The 23,075-nt window shown below is 38.1% G+C and overlaps 1 protein-coding gene across 4 annotated transcripts in view; it reads right to left on the bottom strand.

Annotated features, from left to right (window-relative positions):
- Window positions 1-23,075, bottom strand: part of CAMSAP2 (calmodulin regulated spectrin associated protein family member 2) — a 66,920-nt gene that overhangs the window by 2,045 nt on the left and 41,800 nt on the right. For 2 of the 4 annotated variants that reach the window (XM_026043845.1, XM_026043847.1), the window contains 11 exons: window positions 20,112-20,251; window positions 13,314-13,407; window positions 12,214-12,304; window positions 10,035-10,105; window positions 9,462-9,531; window positions 6,546-8,745; window positions 5,410-5,546; window positions 4,671-4,891; window positions 3,536-3,635; window positions 1,942-2,057; window positions 793-911 (listed from right to left, as the gene is read on the bottom strand). In XM_026043845.1, coding sequence (XP_025899630.1) covers window positions 793-911; window positions 1,942-2,057; window positions 3,536-3,635; window positions 4,671-4,891; window positions 5,410-5,546; window positions 6,546-8,745; window positions 9,462-9,531; window positions 10,035-10,105; window positions 12,214-12,304; window positions 13,314-13,407; window positions 20,112-20,251 — 3,359 coding nt within the window. The remainder of the gene's footprint in view (window positions 1-792; window positions 912-1,941; window positions 2,058-3,535; window positions 3,636-4,670; window positions 4,892-5,409; window positions 5,547-6,545; window positions 8,746-9,461; window positions 9,532-10,034; window positions 10,106-12,213; window positions 12,305-13,313; window positions 13,408-20,111; window positions 20,252-23,075) is intronic. The other 2 variants (XM_026043848.1, XM_026043846.1) reach the window with 1 other exon arrangement.

Raw genomic sequence — 23,075 nt, 5'->3', positions numbered from 1 at the left:
ACTGGACCTGAAAGAGTCTCAGTGCCTCACTTGTCATTTCTGGAAAGCACCTAGAGAGAAATAAGGCAGCACCCTGACATAAAGCCAGAAGAATGAGAAGAGTCAGAAGGGCAGAAATACTGCCATGAAATTTGTTCCAGAAAAGGAATTACAGGCATGTGCTAAACACCTGTTTTCTTTGACCTATTTAATCTGTCAAATTTGTCTTAGATGATGAAAGGAACAATCCCATTTCTCATCCTCAAGCTCCTGCCTATTCCTTTTGCATGTTCTAATCCTTAAAAAAAATGTACCATGTACCAGCGTAAGAGAAAAGGCTGGAAATCTCCTTTCTGAGCAGTAAGTCCTGAATTTGTCCTGCTGTTTGTAAACAGCAGAAAAGCCTGAGGTCTGTGTTCCTGTTCATAGACACTACTACTACTACTAGGATCTTTTCAGTTTAATTGTACACAACTTTGTGGACAAATTATAAAAGTCTTGGTACTGAAGTTGCCATACTAAGCAGGGAGTAACTATCAGTTAAATGTCATTGACATTCATCTTACTGAGCTGCAAGCATAATAATGATAACTGTGTTTCTTATGATAACTGTGTTTCTATAGTACTGATAGATCTTTCAGTCCACAGAGGAACCAGGTCACAGAGGTTACTGAAACCTTTTAGTGAGAGGTGACAAACTCAGAAGAAGATTCTTTGCAATATTTCCATTTATACTTGGCACGTCTTTCTAGTATCTTAGCAAATGTGGTTTGATTTGAGCATTTATGCTTTTAGGGAAAAAAATACCCTTACCTCCAAAATCTTCTTCTTTTGACCTTCATTTACTTTTCCAGCCAAGCAGCAGTGTGCCAGAGCATTCTGAATTATATACTTATTGGATTTAGCACTGGGTTCTTTGAAGAGCTTTGGTCCTATGGAAGAGTCAGATTAACTAAATTAATAGATCATCAGAGAGTGATTTTAATTGCTGTGGAGCACTTTGTGTGCATAAAAATATAAAGCCGGGAATTGAACAGAATTAAGCTAGAAGCCACAAATTTCACAAACAAGTGAAATGCTCCTCTCTTGTTATTTCTGTATCAAATGATTAGACCTAAATTTTATTTCACTGTAATGGTCAACAATGAAACCTCAGATCCTTACAGCTAGTAACAGCTTTGCTTAAAAATAACTTTCATTATCAAATTGCAGTTATTGGACAGTCTCGCTGAACACAGCTCAGCTCACAAAACCCCTTCCGTGAACAGCAAAATGCTTTGTGTTTCAAAAATAAAGAAGATACTAACACTCATGTCAACACCTTGGTGGGGAGAGGGATTGGGGGAAAGGCACCTCAACACCAATTCTGAACTTTAGAAAGAAACATACCATACAAATCATTTACTGAACAAATTTATATCTCAAATTCTTTATGCTTTGCAAAATAAGGCTAAAATGAAAACAAAAGAAGCTGCAAGAAACCTGAGTGTTGATGTGAAGACATGAAAAACCATTCAAAGCCCTCTGCTGAATTTCTAAGAATTGCATGTTGTCCAATTTAAAAATAAACACCACAGAATAATGCAAGCCCATCAATCAAAGCTTTTTTTTTTTATTATTATTTTCTGAAATTTCAATTCTTCTTGCTTTCCTAGAGAGAATACTGGAATACAAAGATTTACTTAGGAGCCTGTTGCTGTTTTGCACCTTAACTGCAGTTTATCCTGGTTATTTCACATACCGCATAGTTTTACCTACCACAAATACCACTGAATCAGTACTTTCATTTTGGACTTAAAATTTTAAAATTGTATTGCGAACATCTGTTTTAGAGGAGATACAAGTTACACTTCTAATGAAACTCTCAAGCAAGTTTTAGGCATCCACATACTGACAGAGGAAAACTTTTCATATGCAGAGCCACTAACAGCAGGTACTTTTTGGAAATCTCTTGTCACCGACCTGTGTATTCTGTAGCAGAGGCAACTGAAGAAGTTGTAGATGCATTCTCCCAATCTTTTTCCCCATTACGACTACCACAGCGACTTGGAGATAAGAACCCTTCCACAGACTCAGACCTAAACATCAGTTTGAGAATCTATTTTAAAAATCCACATTTTTTCTCAGCAGAGAATACTTCTAACATGAAGAGAGAGCAAAATGTATTAAAGCAGCACATTGGGATTTGAATTGCAGACTGCAAACCTAAATGCACAATATTCAGGGATAACAGTTCATCTTCTGTGTAAAGCATTTTGTGTGATGCAGGAAGCTACTTACATGAGGCCAGTACCAATTATTTGTGATCTGTATCTGAGGGAAAGAATCTTAACAATGTATTTTAGTCAAATGGTCTTAGAATGGAAACCTCCCCAGTGTAAAATGAGGAAGAAGGTGATATTACAATGACATTTCTCTGCACACGCAAATAACTTGCAAAAAAAAAAAAATCAACAATAGCTGGAAAGTTCAGTTTATAACACATTTGACTTTTTCTTGTCACTGAAATTCACTCAGTATGACTATCAAAAAAGAAATTCTGACACAAGGAAAGGGCAAAAGTGTGAGTTTGGGAATACATGGAAAAATCTTCCTATACCCTTAATCTCAATATTTTTAGCTATTTTTATAGTATTTTAAAAAATAAAAATGATAAGCCCCCTTTTTATTCAGAAGTGATCACTTGAAATGATGCTGAGAGGTATGAGCATATTTGGACTGTTCTATTAGTTCTGAAAGTAATTACCAGCAAGTCAGCTCTTGAGAAATAAATGAAATTGAAAGACCAATGGAAAACAGCCGCAGGGCTGTCAAGAGTTGATGGGTAACACACAGTAAACATGAAAATATCGTATGTGACACAGTATTATATAATACTCCTAATCAGATCCCTCTCCCTATTTTGCCTTTCTTCCCTCTTTCATACAAAAATTAGTATCTCTCTGAATATATTTAACTAATTTAATGGAAAGAATCTTTTTTTCCCCCCTTTGATTTGCAATATAGATTTTTTTATGTAAGATTAAGAACACTTGATTGTTTCTATCTTCTATAATTTATTGGGTTTTATTGCTGTTGTATTTTATATAATCTTATTTTCAGATATAAAATAAATAAATTTGTCTGTTAGGAGTAGGGCAGTCCTAATAAACAGTTTCCTGAACCACTGCTTCAGGAAGAAACTAAAAAATAAAATAAAAAATAAAGTTGCTATGTTAAATAAGAGAAAAACAAGTTAGGCAGCTGAAATCAGATCTTAATAAAATACCAACAAGATGAGACCTAAATGCAAGCAGGCAAATTAAAGAGCCTGTGTGAACAGCATTTTGTTTTGACCTCATTTATAGCTGCCCAACTGGTTTACTCAGTGGAATTTGTGAAACAAATGACTGTGGCTCAGTTCCTAATGCCTTACAGTGGAAACGATCAATGTCTCAGATCAGGAAAACTTAGTTCTTCTTGGAAGTACAAAATATACACATCATCTCTTTTAAAATGAATGCAAGCTTTATGTAGATGACTATCAAATTTTATTAAATGTATGCTGTATATTTACCTTGGTGTTCTCTTGCCTGACTGCACACTCTCATTGTCCCCTGTATTCAGCGATGCCAAGGAAAGACTAGATACTGAAAAGACACGATAAAGCTGTGAACCTGGATAAAAACAAAGTTAAAGTTTATAAAAACCTATGCAAGTAGCAGAGTCTGTTCACTAGCCCCAACACCAGCATCAGAAAATTGGTAAGAGCTTTTACATGAGACTCTTATGTATGATATACCTGCATGCATATGTGGTGCATTTCCTGTAAACACTTAAGACACCCAGCCAATTAAACAAATGCAGCAAGCTGGGATAGTCTGGGACTAAGCATTAATGCAAGGCATGGATACAGAAATATGGGTGCTATGCAAATCAAAGAATGCAAACAAAGTTTAAAAGCCCCCATAAAACACTCCTAATTATAAGGGACTTAATTTAAAGCTTGGAACAGATTGTGGGGCGGCAGCAAGGGAGTATTTTAAATTACCCTGGAAAACAGAGGGAAGCAGCTAGAAGAAAGGCAGCAAAATAACAAGGCTCTATCATGCTGTAAGGGATCGGTGAGCTGCCTAGTTACTTTCTTCTAGTTGTGAATGAGCAGTACTTCTTCCAGTCAGCACAGTAGCTATTTCATATCTAACAGAAGGCTGTTTTTTTTTCAGATTACTGCAGCTGGGCTCTTAGCTATCCATGCAGTAGGTGAGTGAGTGAAAGACAAAAATATAAAGGTAACTTTTTCTAACTCCGTTTGTAACACACAGGAGCTTAAGTACTCTTACCTTAGGGTCAACCATTTTATTTATCATTGTCTTATCTCCCAAGTGTTATTCATTCTTAGCTCTATAGGTGCAAGAAGAGATTAGTGACTGAAGAATACATGAGTGTATGAAACTTAAGTCACGTATATTCATGCTTCTGCTAGGTTTTCATACAGTTAAGCTTCTGGGTTGTTGATATATATGCATGCAAGCATAACTCCTAAGTGACATTCATCTTTTCATTTCTATTTACAAATTTTGCTTTCCAATTTAGTCACATGCAGCTTCATTTTAGCACAAGACACTAACAGATGCATGTGCTTGTTAGTAACAAAAAAACAAGCTGGTGTTTTAGCATGAACAGACTCTTTTCACATGAATATTTGTTACCTGGTGGACCTTTGACTGGTGTTTTAGGTGATTCAATATGATCTCTATGAATAGATTTTGGACGTGGCTTTTTTTGTTTGATTGAAAGGGAACGTGGCTTTATGACTGTATCCATTTCTTCCATAAGCTTTAGCTGTTTCCTTCTCATATATTCTTGCTTAATGAATTCTCTCCGTGCTCGTTCATCCTCCTTCTTCTGACGTTCTTCTTCTGTTTTGCGTCTAAATAGATGAGCAAATAAATGAAATGGTAGAAACTTTCCAAGCCAACATTTCTAACTATCACATTACCAGTGGACATTAGATTTTTGGAACTTTACAATTCTCAGACATCAGTAATGGAGACTTACTCTTTTCAGATAAAGTCTTTGGGGTGATGTTACTAGAAAAAACAATATCACCAATATTAGCTGAGTGGTATTTTGTGCACGAAGCGCAAAGTGATAAACCCTCCCTCAGAATACGCTGCACAGGTATGAGCAGTGCTCAGAGGAGTTTCACTGAAGGCAGCAGGGCTCATATTGAGGCTGAATAACAGGCTGATGCCACCTGCTGATTTCACTGCACTAGCTGGCATCTGCCTTCAGCCGCACTCTTTAGCGCACGTGGTTTTAGGGATAATGAGTCTTGCATATTAAGATTGTCATTTTTGACAGGGAAGTTACAGCTTTTAAGCAGAGCAGACATTTTTATGTTCACTGTTTCTAATCATTCGGATCAAGACAGGTGGTTAGTTTTACCTCGTCTCTTCCTTCTTATGCTCTAGCTCTGCTTCCAGCTGCTGCTTTCGAAGCAGAGTCTCTCTTTCTCTTCTCAAACGCTTCTCCAGTAACGCTGCTCGTTTCATTGCCATATCATTTTCTGCCTTTTGATCATCCTAGCAGCAACAGGATTTGGAGGAAAAGGTCACAAAAATATTAAGATCTGTGAATTCAGCAACTAACGATGCTTAGTCATTAAAAGTTTAATTCTCTAGTCTGAGTTGCAATATTCTAAAATACTTCTATAGTATTTGAAATAAACTTATTTTACAAGATTTCTATTAAGACTATTAACATTTCTCATAAAGGAGTTTTTTCCTTCTTAAGTCAAACATAAAGGTTAACACTGATATGAAAACTAGCTGGGTGAAATATTCTAGATTGGAATCAGATCCCACACTCCTGTATTGAGCTTCAGAAGGTTCCACGTGTCTGAGCATGGCGGTAACTCATCAGAAAATGCAGCAGCTAAGCAGCACATGAGAGTAACCTGTGCTGGGGCTTTGTTACCACGGAGGAACACTCTCAGACAAGCAGACACATCTCAGAAATATGATGCAAGATTCTGGGGAATTCCAAGACGGAAATTCAGAATCTCGATGGCTTTCAGGGCTACACTACTCTCTTACAATATGTGTTATAGGTAAAAGTCTGCCTAAAACTATTTAATAAGGCAATCAGGAGTGTTCTCAAATACCAACTTCAAAAACGAGTCTTAGAGGAGTGCAGTCCTTCAGCTAGCCGAAAGAGGGAGAAAGTGCAATTCAGAGCCATTCAACACACACAAAGTACTCTACAAGCTCGTATTTAAATTTGTACTTTACAGGTTTCCGTTTCAATTCCAGAGAGTGGGACAGGAAGGTGAGGGAGAGGATGTGAGTACATTTAACTGAGGGCACTAACATATTAAAAATTAATCTACATTCAGCAAGCATTTTCCTTATCGAAACTGCCAAGCGCTCCAATCTGACCGCTCCTACGACAAGGGCAAAAGACACGCTTGCAATTTAGAGCAGCAGAACCAGCTGTTTTGGCCTCAACAGTCATCACTGAACTAAGAAGGTCCCTTTCAAAGAAAACTGAGGAGTAATCAAATATCCACTTAGTTTGCTTACCTTAAAAAAGAATCCACAACACACTTTCTGGTCATCCTCAAATTGTTCTCTATCACTCTCACCTTCATATTTCTCAACAGATACTTCAGCTTTTTCTGGTGGCTTCAAATCTGACAGAGAAACTTCAATTAAGCTTGCTGTTTTGGGAGCTGTTGTTGGTAAAACTGGTTGGCTTAGCTGCTCTTCATTTGGGGTGAGGCAGACAGTTTCTGTAATGGGCTGAGATAATACTTCAGAAACATTAGATTCAAGAGGCTTAATCTTTTCTTCCAACTTCTGATCGCATGGTTTCAAAATTTTTGGTCCTTCTTCTTTTGCTACTTCCTCTGTAGGTTTGACTTCCTTCGAAAGATTTCCCTTTAACTGAGGTTCATCTATGTGTTCACCATCATCTCCAAAGCAAACAAATGATCTAGTCTGAATGGGAACCTGACTCGGAGAAAATCTTCTCAAACGAGGCAGGCTATCCACAGAGCGGGGGGCAGTCAAGGTCCGATTTAAAGGTGTTATTTTTAATTCATTTGGCCTAGGAGTCCTTTGCATTTTAACAGAGAAAGAAGCATTCTTCCTGTTAGAAGACTGTGGCGATTGATGTGTAGAGCGAGGCGAATCCTGTGCAAAAGATGCAATGGGAGATGGAGTTCCCATTTGCCTCGATGAAGATTTAAACTCCCGAATCTGTTTCTGCGGAGAAGGCTGAGGAGGAGAAATAACCCAAGCCTGATTCTCTCTCATCTGCATCAGCATCTCTTGTTGAAGAGACAGACGTTGCATTTCTTGTTGTAGGAAGTGTAGGGAAGAATTCAGTTTTTCAATAGATTTTGTATACTCTAAGATGTCTCCTTCATTAAAATTTTCTTCTGCGGGGCTTGCTAAATTCCACGGCTTTTCAGAATCCATTGGCGTAGCAGGAGACTTGAACCATTTGCTGTGGGCACTTTCAGGGGTTTCTTTTATTACTTCTGAAGCCTTACTGCTTTGTTCATCTGTTTTTTGACTTTCCTTTTCTTTCAATCGATTACTCTCGGTGAATACCTTCTCGTCTTCAGCTCCTGCTGCTTCTTCTCGGAGAGGTGACACTCCATCACCCTTCTTTTTCACAACATTAAGAAATGCCGTTCTTCCCATTTTCTGCCGCTGCTTAGTGAAGGCAGCTTCAACTTTCTTCTTCTGTGCTTCAATGGCTCGCCTCTTCTCCTCCAACTTCATCCTAAGGTGCACCATTTCAGAAGCCAGTAACTGTGTAGTGTCTCTTCCCTGAGGAACAGATGTTTCCTCGGGAATATGAGCCCAAGCAACCATATGAGGAATATTCAGCTCAGACCCTTCTGGTGTGGTTTTCTGCGAACTGCTTCCACTGCTCCTGCTATCTGTGTGATTCAGCTTCCTGAATTTCTGCTCTGCAAAGCTAGTCATTTTAACCCCTGAGCTTGAAGAAGCACTGCTGCCTGCCTGTGATTTGGTACTTACTGAGCTGGGACAGGGACTTAGTTGATCTCTGTGATGGTTACCTCGGATGTCATAATCCTGAAGAAATTTAGATGGTTCTTCCATGTCAGAGTCCATGCTTACAGTATAATCTCTCAAAGAGGAATCCTCATCCATAGTCTCTGGGATATCCTCTGACGGAACATGTATTCCCGTATCGACTTCTGTATTGTCAGTCACAGGGCTCAGAGCACCTTTTGAATCTGCAACTATATCAGGGGTAGGTTGATTTGGTTTAATATTTGAATTTAAGATGCTCATTTCCTGATTGTGAAGAAAAAAGCCATTTGTGATTTGGTCTTGCTGGATAACTCGGGGAGATTTCTGAGTGTCATGAATTATCTGCAAAGCCTCCTCAATGCTTGGTGTCTCAATCTGATTGCCAAAATCATCCAAAACTGCTCTGTTTTGCAGAGCTCCATTTGGAAACCGGTAGTGGCTGCTCTCATTGGCATTTCTTTGATTTGTGGTGACAGCCTTGGCATCTTTATGAGATATCACCTCCTTTTCTTCTTCAATATCTTGATTTTCCTCTTCTCCATTTACTGGCTTGAAGGACAGATTTTTTCTAATATGTTTGGGCATGCGGTTGATATTTAGTGTAAGGCCTTCATTGCTCACAGATCTAGTAATTCCTCTGTTTGGAGTAGATACTGGAACACTTTTTTCTTTGTCAAAAGAAATGTCAAATGAAACTCCATGTAGTGATGACCTAAATGAGATTAGAATAAAGAAAATAACTCAGAAACTCAAGATTAATACTAAAATATTCACAAATTTAAAATAATTTTAAAGTTGCAGTATTAAATAAAATGCTTTGTGTACTGCACTTTAATTAGCTTCATATGCGAAGGCAATAGATTTAAATGAACAATTAAATAGAATATAACAATATTTTCTGTATAACCATCCCTCCTTTTCTTTTTTTTTTTTTTTTCCCTTTTTTTAATTATTTTGTGATTATCACAAAGAGTGTCCTGAGTTTAACTCAGGAATGTGGGAACTGGCATACTACATCAGAATTCTCACTACATCAGAACGTGAGAAAAGACACACAATTTACTGAATAATCCATCACTAGTTTACATATAGTTTTCATGCAACAGTTTAAAAGGTTGTGACTAGTGTAATTGAAAAGCAAATCATCTAACCTGACTGTTTTTCTTATCCACAAAATAATACAATTGCAACCATCCTGAGTTCATTACTACAGTGATCGCTGTTAGTTGATTTAGATGTTTCAGTGTAAGCTTATGTAACACCAGCTACTCAGATACCCAGACCAAGAACAGCTCATTTTCATGTTAAAAAAACACATTAATCCATATTAAAGGATTCCAAAAATCCAAACTATATGGAGTTTATTACAGTGTATGACCAGCACATAATTATGGCTTTGTAACCAAACCTTATGGTAAGATTACCCACCTTTTCTCTTTGGGCCATGTTCCCACATACCCATCCACATAAGACATTGATGAGGACCTTCTGATGATGCCTATGTGAAATTAAAACACAAACCAAGGTAAGTAACTTCAAGAAGCATTTTAACATAATCTTCTGCTGGTTTAGTAAATTGGTTTGTTTCAGTATTTAGAACACTGCAATGGCAAATAAGCTTAATTTTAATTTACTGCTTTTATATTGAGAATAAAAACTGACCAAGTTAATCAACTTCATCCTGTACATACATTATATCCATCATCCTTCAAGTAATTTATAATTGAATAAATTTACATTATGATTTATGCTACAAATAATTGTTGCAAGCTATGTTTCACACAATCAAAATAGAAAAAAATACAGACAACTTAAGAAGTACAAACAAATTCACTTCTGTGTACGTTCTAAGTTACAGAACTCATTCTTTGGCCTTTCATGCATGCCTCTTCCAGCGACTGGTGCACAAATAGTGTTTGAAGAAATATTAACAATTTAAATATTTACTCAGAAGAAAGCACCTTGTCTCATTTCCCCTTCCACCCATTCACAAGTTATTACCTGGAACAGAAGAATAAGGCTGCTGGGGTGTATGCAGTTGATGGGATGGAGCATAAGTCGGACTTCCCAATCTATAAAGCAAGAGACATTAAAAGTAACACATCAAAAGCCACATTACAAAAGGGCAACCAGACTTTGCATCCTGGGCCAACACAAAACCAGATTTTTTTGTGGTGGAAAAGTGGAGAGTTCATTGTCTTCCTAGAGAAGTCTACTACTGGAACATTCTCATTTTTGGGTTTGATTTTGGCAACAAAATAAACATAAATATGAACAAAATGAGGTAGCTCCTACTGCCCTTAGTCCTAAGAGATTTCCACATAATTCAGTGAATTGATCCAGGTACTTCAAGATTAGAACAACAAAAATACATGCACAGACATACGCATATATATGTTAAAATACTTTTCAAGTAGCCACACTTCAAAACATGCTAGATGAAATCCTTTTATGTTGGGAATTTTGTTCTTGGAGATGAACAGTGCACTCCCAAGCATGTCATCCCTTTTTTCAGTCCCGAGCAGTATTAGAGATATTTAAGTCACAGCCGCAACATTTCTAAAGTTATCTTGCAAGAAAAACCTCCATTCAAAATTTCATCCCTCAACCTGGGAAAATAGTAGTAATAATAATAATAATAATAATAAACCCTATGCACTTCATTTCCGTTTCTGCTTTGAGAACTCCCTTCCAAAAGGGACATCAAATGTTTGCTAGATAACCAGTTAAAATGCTCATTTTTTCCCTTTCCTCTGTGTCAGGTCATGCACAAATGAATAAATCTTTGGCCCTACGTTTTAAATATAATGTAACGCTAACTCCCCCATGTGCTCTGCTCCCGTCAGACCACTGGAAGGCTCTTTCCCCTGCCAAAACAAAGACTAATGAAGGCTGAACATGCAATTTCTGCTTGCTATCAGTACCATGACCAGCTAGGAAACACAAAGGAAAAAGGACATTTTATACTGCTTCTAAAACTGTAACAGCAATACCAAAAACAATGTTTTATTTATATTTACCAAAAAAATGCACACAAAGCAAAATACAGTCAAAGCAGATGCTCTGGATCCTTGACACTCACGATAGCTGGGAAGTTCATCATAACAGAAGTGTTTATTTTACCTTATCTAACCTTCATGATATTAAGTGCTAATATAATCATGCTAGATTTTGTAGTTCTTGGCCCCAGCTTTTCAGTCAGTAATTCACACACACTCAGTATTTCATGAGCTTTTTTCTTTCCTGAAGAAGTTATTTCACTGCTTTGAATGCCTACATTTAAGTAACCCTTTGAGATTACTGTGTTACAAAACATTTCAAACTGTAAACCCAAATAAGGTTTTAAAATGCGGTAGCACAATGTGAGACCAGCATCCAGTAACGCATGTCCTAACTCTGGCTGGTTTTGGACTTGAATACATCTTGAGTGCATCTTGGAGCTTTCAAACATACCTAGAGTCAAGGATGTGAGTGGTAGCAGGTTTATGTGCTAGGCTGTGTCTTGCTTAACAGTGTAGCCAAGTGACATTCACATAATTAAGTCTTCTGCAGACTTTATTATAATACAGGATCATTAAAGGACAGCTGGTCCAGGACCCCAAACTGTGGCTATTAAACAGCTATTACAACCACAAGAGAACAACTCTTAGATCTTCACCTTCAAAATTCTACTAAGATTCTCAAATTATGTTATAGGAACAATACCCTGGAGTTGAAAACCCTCCTTGGGATTTAGAGGGAATGACAGTAACAATTCTATTCATGGTGGGTAAACAATTAATGCACCCAATTTCAGTACTAAGCCATTCTAGTACATGTCACAGAATGCAGCAAATTTGACAGAAGTTTGGGCTTTCAGTGAAATCCTCCTGGAGAAGCTGGATAAACAAACACAGGCTTGTCTACAGGTGAATATCCCGACCGGAGAGCAGAGCACGGCGAGACAGGTAATGCAGCCCCAGCTCGCCAAACTGCAGAACGGTTCTGACAAGCTTTTAGTTGCATAAAATAGAGCAGAGCTAGCTACACACTGCTTGCCAAGCAACAGGACCCTGCTCTCCCCAAACTGTAATTACTATATTTGGTAAATCAATCCTTGAACATGACAAAAATGCATCAAAATTTAGTAAAAATTGTGTTTAAATAGATTGGGAAATGGCACCAATGACTCTGCCATTACCTGGCTAAGTCAGAACCACAAGGTCCATCTGCATAATGTCTTCTGTTTGCATTCAAACTGTGAGCAGAAGAGGCATCTTTTCTAGGTTCAGCTGCCAGGAAGAACAAAGCTCAAGTTATTTTTCTAGTTTCATGTTCAGTTAAAATCTAAATTATAAAAGCTGTCTGAAATAATCTAAAGTAATCATTTCTAAAGACTTAAAGAATTTTCACTGGTTCTACTTTTTAAATTAAGAAAAAGTCACTTTCTTTCAGCTTGGCTTACCAAAAGTTCCTTTATTGGCATCAATTAGGATAATAAGGAATGAAAAAATGACAAAGAGAAGACAAATAATAAATACTGAAAGAAAATGAGAAGTGTAGAAGATTTTTTAAAGCAAAAATTTCTGATTAAAACCTTTTTCTTTGTCTAAATGCCCAAATCAACATTTGCAGCTAGGAAGTATTATTTGGGCCACATGCTTTAATAGTTAACAATATGTTAAATTAGTCAGAAAAGTATATGATTTTTAAATTATATAGCTTATATGTTACAAAGCAAATGAACAGAGAAAAAGAAGTGTAAAAATCCACACTACGGGAACATGTTACTGGCCCTAAGAGAGACAGTCATGGCATCAATGTGTGAAGGCTGCCATGACTCTGCACTAACACATCTCCAAATCCACCTTATTTTTTCTGACAAAAGACTGTGTCCCTGCATCCTGATGCAAGTAGCATGCCTGAAATGACAGTCTGCCCACTTCCCAGATTCCTGGTTCTTCCCCTTCTACCTTTTTCTCAGCAATACAAGTGCCTCAGGCTAAATGTTGTTCTTGGCTCTTATATTTGTCATTGCTTGTTTATGTTACGAATGTTTTCACATGATTATACTACAGTGATTCCAAAGATTTCTTTTTGTAATAACACAATCTACTTATGATTAATGAGATGTGAAGATTAACATGGAGAAAAAATAGGTTTCTCCTTCTCTGAGGGGGTGGTATCCATATCCAAATCCTGTTAACTGGTATGTATACTATATTTGTGAAGACAATGGTAATTTGAACACATGCCTATTAAAAATATATGTTTATTAAAAAGAATCATTAATATAACTACCTTGGGGATGCCCAACAACACGAGGTTGTACAAACGACGGCTTCACCACTTCAAACCACCAGAACAGTTCTGCCATGAACACCATGTAGTTGCTCTACAGAAGAGAAGGAAAAAAAGAAAAAGATAAATTTATGCCAAGATATAAAGTCATAACTGCAAAAAGATGGGTGGCATAACATTCAGCACATGTGTTTCCATTCTCCTCTCTCCTGATTACTTAGAATATCAGATCAGTAACAGACGCACAGACCTATCTTCCATAACACCAACTATCAAATGTGTATTATTTGACCAGATCGTAAGCATTTTGGCTGATATTCTTCGTAATGCCCATATGCTCAGGTGGGATGACTTGGAACCGATATAATGTGACTCAGAGCTTTGTGTCAGACAAGTCCTTTCTGCCAGGTTTGTGAAAATTTAACCTAATTTACAAACCTTTAAAATCATCGTTAACATTTGTTCAATGCAGGCCAGTCAGAACTTGAACGCAGGATTTAGCTCCAAAGATTTAACCAGTCTTACAGCCTTAATGTACCTACAGAAGGGATTTGGCATTCCTGGTGCCCCCAACACAGTTATGGTCTAATAAACCATTCTGTGCTTTACAAAGAGGGTATTTTTTACAGTAAACTATCACACAATAACCGTTTTATTCTTCAGGAATAAAAATAGGTGAAAATAGTCTCTCAGGAAAAGGAGAATTTATTTAAATACTTGTTTCAGGGAAAAGTTTTGAAGAAACTTCTGGCCTTTCTTGGGCATCTGCTCCTGCCGCTGCAGTGAGAAGCAGGTGTGATTGCGGTAGTTTTTATTGGACTCCTTAGAAGGGAGATTGCTGCTACATTTTCTATGTGCTAAAGAACATACTTTGTTGGAAGAGGTATTAATAGTGCCCTCTTCATACATATGAACTATATTTGCCTAACCAGGGAGATTTTTCTGATTTCCAGCACCTTGTTAGCAATAAAGGCTGCATTCGGCTCCAAGAAAATCTTGTTACAGACTAAGAACTGCAGCTGGGGTCCTGAAATAGCACTCATGTAAAGTCTTAAAAAAGAAATTAATTTAGACTTACAAATAATGTACTCATTCAATTCCACCGAATTCTGTGGGGAAAAAAACAACCTACATACCAATGTAGGTGTCAGCTCTTTTCTGAAGGCTATTACAGGAACGGAGCATGCTGAACATCAGCTAACAGACTGCAGAGTTGCAAGAACACAGAAAATGGTTTAGTTGGCAGTTCTCTAACAAAAATAAGACAAGTCCTGAGGAATTAAAACCGTGGTACAGAGGTCCCATTTGAATATTTTTGGTGTTGTTTTTGAATGAAAACATTTTCTGGTTGGTTCAGACACCTACAGGGCTGGAAGTCTTCTGCTATCAATGGAGTCACAGGTGGAAAGAAATCTAAGTGTAAAAGTGGTCTTCCATGGGTGATACCTCCGGGGATAAGATACTCTTGGAGTGAAAACTGCTCAAAGATTGTAGTAGATAAAGAGATACCAGATGTTACCACAGTTATTAAACATGAGTTATAAATAGACTGGAAAAAACCCTGTCTCTGCTCAGTCAGCACAACAGTAATTGAATGAGGAAAAATTTACAAGATCTTTTCCATTCAAACAAAATATTCTACATAGCACTTCGGTATCACATGCCGAATCCCTTAGGAAAGCAATATACATAGAGAAAAAAGACCTACCTTTCAGAAGAAAATATAATTTTTCTTATATTCACCATTAATGCTTTCCATTCTTCCCTCTCCTCATTTTTACTACTTAACTCATTTTTACTACATTTTTTACTACTTTACTATATTTTTACAACTTTAGCTTAATGTATTTTACCATAAATAATTAATCATAAAACATTCCATTCCTAGCTTGGAGTTGTATGAACGAATAGTGTATTTAAACATTCCCTTTTTTCTTTCTGTGCTGAAAAGCTGTGTTTAATAGTACGATTATTTCATGAAGACCTCGGATTCTTCTGGAGAAGATTTGTCGGGCAGTCCCGAGCTAATGAAAGGCAGCCTTGTGTTTCCAAAGTCACCATGGCAGTACTTACTGAAGGAAAAAATGAAACTGCTGGCTGCACAGTCGGTTAAAACTTAGGCTAGCTTAGATGTTTCACGGAGATGCAGAGGCCTAGTGGGTTTTTTTTTTTTTCCTTTTAAAAAATTGTTTTGCATGTAACACAGACACACAGCCCTATGCTTCAGCTCAATCAGTACACTGGCTGAGATGATTTTCACATGTCTGAATGCACCCATTTAATCCTTGCAGGCCTTTGGGCATCGCTGGCTACGAATAAACTTTGAGGCACAGCTCATGTTCTGTGCATTCGTGGCATTCAATTTATACTTCAATATATAAACCCAGACTTTAACCATGTCGCTTGCTGCAGGCGCCGATCCTGCTGCTGCCTTTTCTGCTCCGTATCCTGCTCCATCCTTGGCAGGACGGGGAGGCGGGCGCTGCCTTCCCAGCGACAAACCCAAGCCAAGCCTGGGGCTGCTTTTCTCGCTGCACTTCCCTGGAACAGGAGGGAACCTCAGGAAGCAGCAGAGAGCTGCTTGTCACACAGCACGACACACAAGGGCAACCTGGAAACCACCCTTTCTCTCAAGTGATTTGCAGTCAGAAGGGGATGTTTATAATAATCATCAAAAGGGAAGGCAGAAGATCAGTAACTATTCTTTTCTGGAAAAAAATATTGTGGGTCTGTAGCCATACAAAATAATGCTGTGGAAATAAAATAATGTTATTTCCAGGGATTTTGCCTTGATTATACCAACTGAGCTTTTAGTATCGTCACATGATTACCATGTGCGCTCATATACAGAACTATTCCGAAGCATAGCAGTATTTTAAAGGCATTTAAAAGAAATTATAAGCTGCAAATGCAGTTCATCCTGATTAAAAACATTGGGCAGCAGATGGCAGCCTTGCAGCTTCACGTTAACTTCCATTTGCTCAACAGCCTGCTTGAATTTTTTCTGTCTTATATCTCCACCTTACTGCAGGCTGCTCGATGTACTAAAATGTAAACTTATTACTTATTTTATCTTCTGGCACAGTACAATAAAAGTGCTATTGCCTATCAGATTTTGGAAGAGCTTTTTTGAAAAAATAAAACAAAAAACATAATATCCCCATTCTGACTATGAAACCGTAAGTTACTATTTCCTTCTGTATTCAAGGCAGATATGAGCTAGCTTGCTTTATAGGAATCTATATGAAACAGAAACTTTGTTTTCCTTGAATATCTCTATTCCCTCCTCCACTATTTCAGGAGCAAGATGACATTTTAAATCAAACTAGCTAAAACAACATAAACCATGGAAAGTCAGTGTGGGAAAACACAGGAATTGTATGAGCAATCTTGACACTTAAATTACATCCCCTTTCATATTTATGGGTTTCAAAGCTGCACATTTTGAGAATAACTACTTACCAATACGTAACTAAATAAAACGCAAATACACGAACCATTTATAAGCAGCTTGAAGTGCAGTCATATTCATATCAGCAATTTTCTCAAAATGATTATAAAAATACACTGGGAAACACATTACAGTCCCTATTCAGTAGGCTAGGGAAGGAATTTACAGGACATGCAAACCAAATGTTTATGTGCTATGCAATTCATGTGTCCGAACTGATGAAAATGGGTGTTTCACACTCTTTAGACAAGCCTAAATTACACCTCTGTGCACGATCCACGCGCTACAGGCTCATCGTGTCTCCTACCACAACTACTCGAGTTGAAAATCCCAATATACCTCATTTCCCAGCACAGCAACAGAGGGTCATGACATCCCAATTAACACCAGCGACAGGAATCAATCCTGCTTCCCTTCAAAGCAGGGGTGAGAAACATCTGGTGCCTCTCAGGAGGGGCCCTGCTGTCATACAGCCCTGGTTCCTTGCTGAATCTCTCTTGGCTGCTGATGCGGAGCGATCCAGAGGCAGCAGCGAGGAGCCAGATCCCCGACAGCTGCTCCTCCAGGCCCTTACAGAGGCCATAGGGGCTGTCGTGGGGACTTCGGGTGAGCAGCTCATCGGCAAAGCGCTCACGGCCTGAGCTGCACCGAAGGGGAAGCTCCACTCGCACACAATACAAATATAGGCAATAAACACAAAATGGGTCTTTGCTTTGATTGCTTTTCTGCCCTCATCTTTCCTCCTCCCTTCCCTTTTGTGCAATTTTATCCTAAGGCTGGACTGAATTGAGCAGATATTCTGCAGGAGATAGAAAAAAGAGAAGCTGTGGCCCTGGGGTCTCTCTTCATTTCCTGCTGGGCTTTGGCAAGGTTAAAAACTTGCTCTCTCTGCTCGGATTAGCACCTAAGTGCAAGAACAAGATGCATAGTCCACATGCAAGGGAGCAGTGAGTAATGCCACGTGTCTATAGTTTTCTGCTGGCGATAATGGGCCCACTCTTTTAATTAATAACCTTTCCAAAAGCTCAGCCATAGGAACATTTATAGCAGGTAATAATTAACTACGTGTCAATTAACCCAGCCAAGTTTCTACGTGAGCTCCCGTCCATGGTAAACACGACATTTTTTTAGTTTAAGATCTCCCTCTCTGGTATTTGCCTCCCAGTAAAACTTGTCCCTAGCAAAGAGAAAAGAAAAAAAAAAAAAAAAAGAAAAAAAACAGGAAAAAAGTGATTTGGCACAACCAAAAAGAAAACAAAGGTTATCCAACTTTGCTCATTAAATAAACAGGGAGGATCCTTAAATTTATTTTTTTTTTAGGTCATCTCTCTGCTTGTTATTTCCCTGTCTCAGGGTAAAACAAAAAGAAACCATAAGGCCCACCTGCTGCCTCAAACAATAATGGAATGCATTCAAATACTCTTTTCTTTAACCTATATAGTCCTACCTTAGCGAGGATCTTAATTATGAACCTCTCAAATGCATTTTTCTTAGAGGAAGAGAAGGTGGCAAAAAAGGGGCAAGCAAATTTCTTTCTGACTTCTTTTGATTTGGACACATTAAAGTTATCTAGAAATCCAGACAAAGCCTATTTCTTCTCTGTGCTGTAAGAGAACTAGATCGACAGTTCTATCTGCTACAACATCTCATGTAATTCCAAAATCCTTCTCTTAATTTTCTCTTGAGACTTCTTCCTGGAACATACCACCAGTCTGGTTCTTTCTATTATTTCGGTCACCAACATCAGAGATAGATACAGTTTTAAACGAAGTGCAGTGTCACCCCCATGCCACCTACCACACCTGAAAATAAACAGATTTCTGCTGATTGACACAGACACCCAAAAAGCATTTTGCTAGAAATTCTGCAATTCAAAACTATATACATTTTCTAGAATGAGGTAAAGGTGATTTCTGTAACCATTTGTGTGTGGTACGTTTAAAATACCTATTGACAATCAATTTTTCTTTGAAGTAACATTTGAAGCAACATGAAGTGACATAAAAGTCATAGGGGAATATACACATTCACTAAAAGTTATTCCCAGCAGATGCAGTGGAAAGCTCACAGAGCGCTCCTTTAACTGTGAATTTATTTTGAAAGTAAATTACTTCTAAGCACAGAGTTTAGAGTGCTAGCCAGAGTTTCCATGCCCAAGTTTAAAGAAGAAACTTGGCAGTCTTTCTTGTAGAATTTCCATCTAAATAGGCACCCGTACCGCAGTGACTTGTAAAAACACGATCACAAAGGGCTTTCTCAGTTCTGGAAATATTCTAAATCTGTGAACGACTAAATCCTCTCTGAAGACGCTCTTCAGAAACAGTAAAGTTAATGAGTCTGCAGCATTTTCGAAGTGTAAACTCTGCGGCACTGGAACACTGCTAAAATATTTAGATATAGTCAATTATAGTGGCCAAACTATTTAGCGCAGCCTAAGGCAGCTGGGACGCAGGCGGCCCCGTGTCCTGCCCTGACTCCCCCTGGCAGCTCCTTCGCTCCGTGGGCCCACGGACTCAAACCAATTACACGGCATCTGCACCGGGAACGCTGACTCCTCCAAAACAACAGGGCACTCCCTAGGGGCAGGCCAACGAGAACAGCAAATGGAGGATGTTTTATGTGGGGAAAGGTCTTGAAGAAATACAGGAATGAAAAGAGCTGCAATTAGGAAAGACATTCTATTATGCTTTGATTTTCCACAGACTTTAAAATCGTAAAACAGGCAAAACATTTTTTTTCTCTTTCTCAAAAAGATGGAAACCTAGATTAAAAATTTAAAAATTTAAAAGATTAAAAATATAATATTAACTTGTTCGAATAATTACTTATGTTGGAATATCTGCTTCTGCTCTAATAAGGGTCTAGGCACAAAAACATCATATTTTTCAATGAAATGCTTCTGCTCTAATTAACGGTCCAGGCATAAAAACATTTTTGTTTTACTAAGGATGCCCCAAAAATGTGTGAACTGAAAAAAAAAACCCAAAAAACCTAGATTATTTAAAACATAGCACATTTACAAAATTGTAAACCTTTAAGGCTAAAAGCATAAAAATAATCATTTTGTGAAACAACACTTCAAAACTCTGTCATCTGAAAGCTCTGAAATATTACAACTAACAAAGAAACCATTTTGCACAAAATCAAGGCTGTAATATATGTAAGCGTTGTTTTTAAAAGACCATCAGACTACCCCAACTGCCCAAAGTCCTAAATGCTGCTGACGTTTGTGTTGTGGCAACTGACACAATAAAAATTCCCACTTAGCCGTAAAGCAGCAAAGCAAGAAAAAGCTAAATAAAATGCTTCTGTTGCATTAGAGTAGAGTTTGAGCTCTATTTTTTTACCTTTATAGAAGAAGCTGCATAGAGCATATCCTCAAGACTGAAATGGCAACACTGGTTAAGGTATTCCTGGCAGAACTCTTGAATCAGCTGTAGGTTGTAGAGGCTGTCAGCCAAAGACATGGTCTCTTTCAGACAAATATCTAGATGGAAGTAACAGAAGTAAAGATTACATATAGTTACACATCTGTAAAGCAGCACTTCTCACGTAACAACTGCCAAACATTTTTGTGATAACATCCACTTAATTTCAATTTTCTTGTTTAACATGAGACTGATTTTTCTACTTCAAAGACTTAAGATGTAACATTACGTTTTATCTTAACATTTCTACAAACATGAGTTTTATTTTTATTTATAGGAAACTGCTCTGTTTTTTTCTGCTTTGCCATATGCGAAAAAAAAAAAAGAGGCTACGCTGAAAAATCCCACTGTTTTCAGAGAAGGAAAAATTTAATCAAAACAGACCTTTTTCCAATTATATTTTCTCTAATTAAATAACAATAGGAAATGTATCTTTTTTTCCACAAAATTCCCTACCTATAATAATTCCTTTCCTTTGCACAGGGACCTGAAACTGCATTTTAATGCTATTAACTCCGGATTCTCCAATAAAAGAAGCATCGTTTCTGTCTCATACACGCATTTTGTGTATTCAGATGTGTGCTACCACACGATACAGATCTTTACAAGGTGGAGAAGCCTCTGGCACATTAATAGAGCCTTAGTACCTCTCTGTGTCTGCAAGTGCTGTTTAAAGGCAATAGAGCAGAAGCAGCGAAGGGATGAGTGTTGTGCAGTGTCTTGTGAATACTACATATGCCTGAGTAACCTTCTCTTGTCTCTTTATAGTTGCTTTCTGGAAGATTAAATAGCAGTAATAACTTCCTAGAACAAAGACAGTCCTTTCAAAAAGCAAAACGTGAATAAAAGAAAACGAATACACTCCCAGAGCAAGCATGAGGTTTTACTCCTGCAGCAATGGTGTGTGACAGAGCCCCGCATCACAGCTCCGAAGTGCTTGGAGTAGACGAGCTCCTCCAGACAAGGAACCTCCTTTGATGCTAGCAGGATAAAGAGGCCCCAAACTGAAAGATTTATAAATATCACTGCGGTACACGCAGTACAGGAGATGAATTCTTTAACTGACAGAAATAAGACTGAATTTAATAGTACAAAATGCCAAGTCAGRCATTTGAAACCAACAAAATTCTAATGCGATTTACCAGATGAAAATGGTAAAGAGCAGAAGGGTATTGAACATCAGCCAGGGTCAAGATTTTTAATGAGCTTTCAGCATCACATAGCTAATAAAGAAAGCAACCAAGATGACAAAATGTTTCAGGAAATGCACTCCCAGCAGCGACAGGGAAGTATTGTACAAGTTTGGAATTGTGTGTACAATTATCACCTGCCTGCCCATATTCAAGAAAGATTATCCCAAACTGGAATAGTTACATAGAAAGATTATGGAGAATAATGATGAGAATGGAAATCCACTTCAGAAGGGGAGACTGAAAAGACTTGGTTCAGCCAGCCTGGGCAATCAGAAGAAACGGAGTATATAAAAGACATAGACATCAGTGAAGAAAAGCTCTTCAACCCAAAGGGCTCTGCTGGAAGAATAACAAATGCACCTAGACAGGCTCCAAGTACATTTAGGTAGGAAACAAGAATAAGATTATAATGTAAGAAGTGAACTCTGTAGCAGTCTAAAGATATAGATGTAGAAATGCTAGACAGCACTGATATGGAACACAGTATATTTGTGAGAGAGATTATATAATCCCGATTGTATAATCCAGCACATTTATGGATTGTTTGAGATAGAAAGGCCTTTCTAGCTCAATACTCCTAAAGGGAAATCTAAATTTGAAAGCTAAAATTTTGTAGAAAAGAGACCATCTATTCCAGACTACAGAAAATTCCGGACTCTTGTTTTTTGTTGTTGTTGCTTATTTTCTCATTAATGCATTTTTATGCACATGTGCTTTTTACCCTCCTTCATCAGTTCCAAAAGAGAGCAAGCTCTCAATGAAGCTTAGCATTCACCAAAAATGTCATTGCTTAAATACCGTGGAGGAGGCCTTAGTGCTCTTGGTTGCTTCAGTGTACCTTCAAATTTATTCAGAGATGACGATGCTCGCACACATTTGTGCATCTGTAGGGAAGGCAACGTCAGGACACCTCAACTAAAATATCAGAGCTAAGGTTCCAAAGATGACAGGGGCCTTGCTGTATTTCACTGGGCTGAGAATCAGATGCTGCAGGAGGCTGTTGGGAATTATTATATAGATGGCCCTGCAACATACACAAGATCCTTTGGGCATTCCCCTTCTGCCACTCATGCTAAAACACGAAGAAGGAACTAGGTGCTACCACAGATTCCATTTAACCCTTCTTCTCTAATGAGATGCAACAGTATATATTTGGCTGCAACACCTATGTAAATTGGAAGTTGTATTTTTCTAATTCACAGACCAAAGCACAGTGAATGGCTGCAATTTCAGCATCTTTCATCTTCAGCACCTACTGTGCAGGAAGCTTCCTGCAAAGTGGCCGTGCACATGAATTTCAGATTTCGGCCCTCCGCAGGCCTTATTCCCTTGCTCACATTCCTGTGTTTCTCAGACTGTTCCTGTAAAAGTGTTCCCACGACATCAAAGGTATCACGGACAGAACACAGGCAGAAAATGATGGGTGTTACCTGCCAAGCCATTTTACAAGTACGTGAGGCTCACGGATACCAGGAGGAAGATAAGACTTTAACTATGCCACAAAAGAACATGAGGAGGCTGCTCTTCACTGCAGCCAACTACTATATAGAAGCATAAAACACCCATATGTTCGATGCTATGTTTTTGTTTTCTCTCTAAGTGATATAGTTAGTTAAGTAGCAAGTGAACTCAAGGCCGGGGATGCAGAGCAGATATTCACCATGCAGCACAGCTATACAGTGCTAGACTA

Source organism: Nothoprocta perdicaria, unplaced genomic scaffold (assembly GCF_003342845.1).
Source record: "Nothoprocta perdicaria isolate Ctin4 unplaced genomic scaffold, notPer1 scaffold_34, whole genome shotgun sequence".
Classification (NCBI taxonomy): Eukaryota; Metazoa; Chordata; class Aves; order Tinamiformes; family Tinamidae; genus Nothoprocta; species Nothoprocta perdicaria.
Note: the sequence above shows the minus strand (reverse complement) of the source record. Positions and strands in the feature narration are given on the sequence as shown.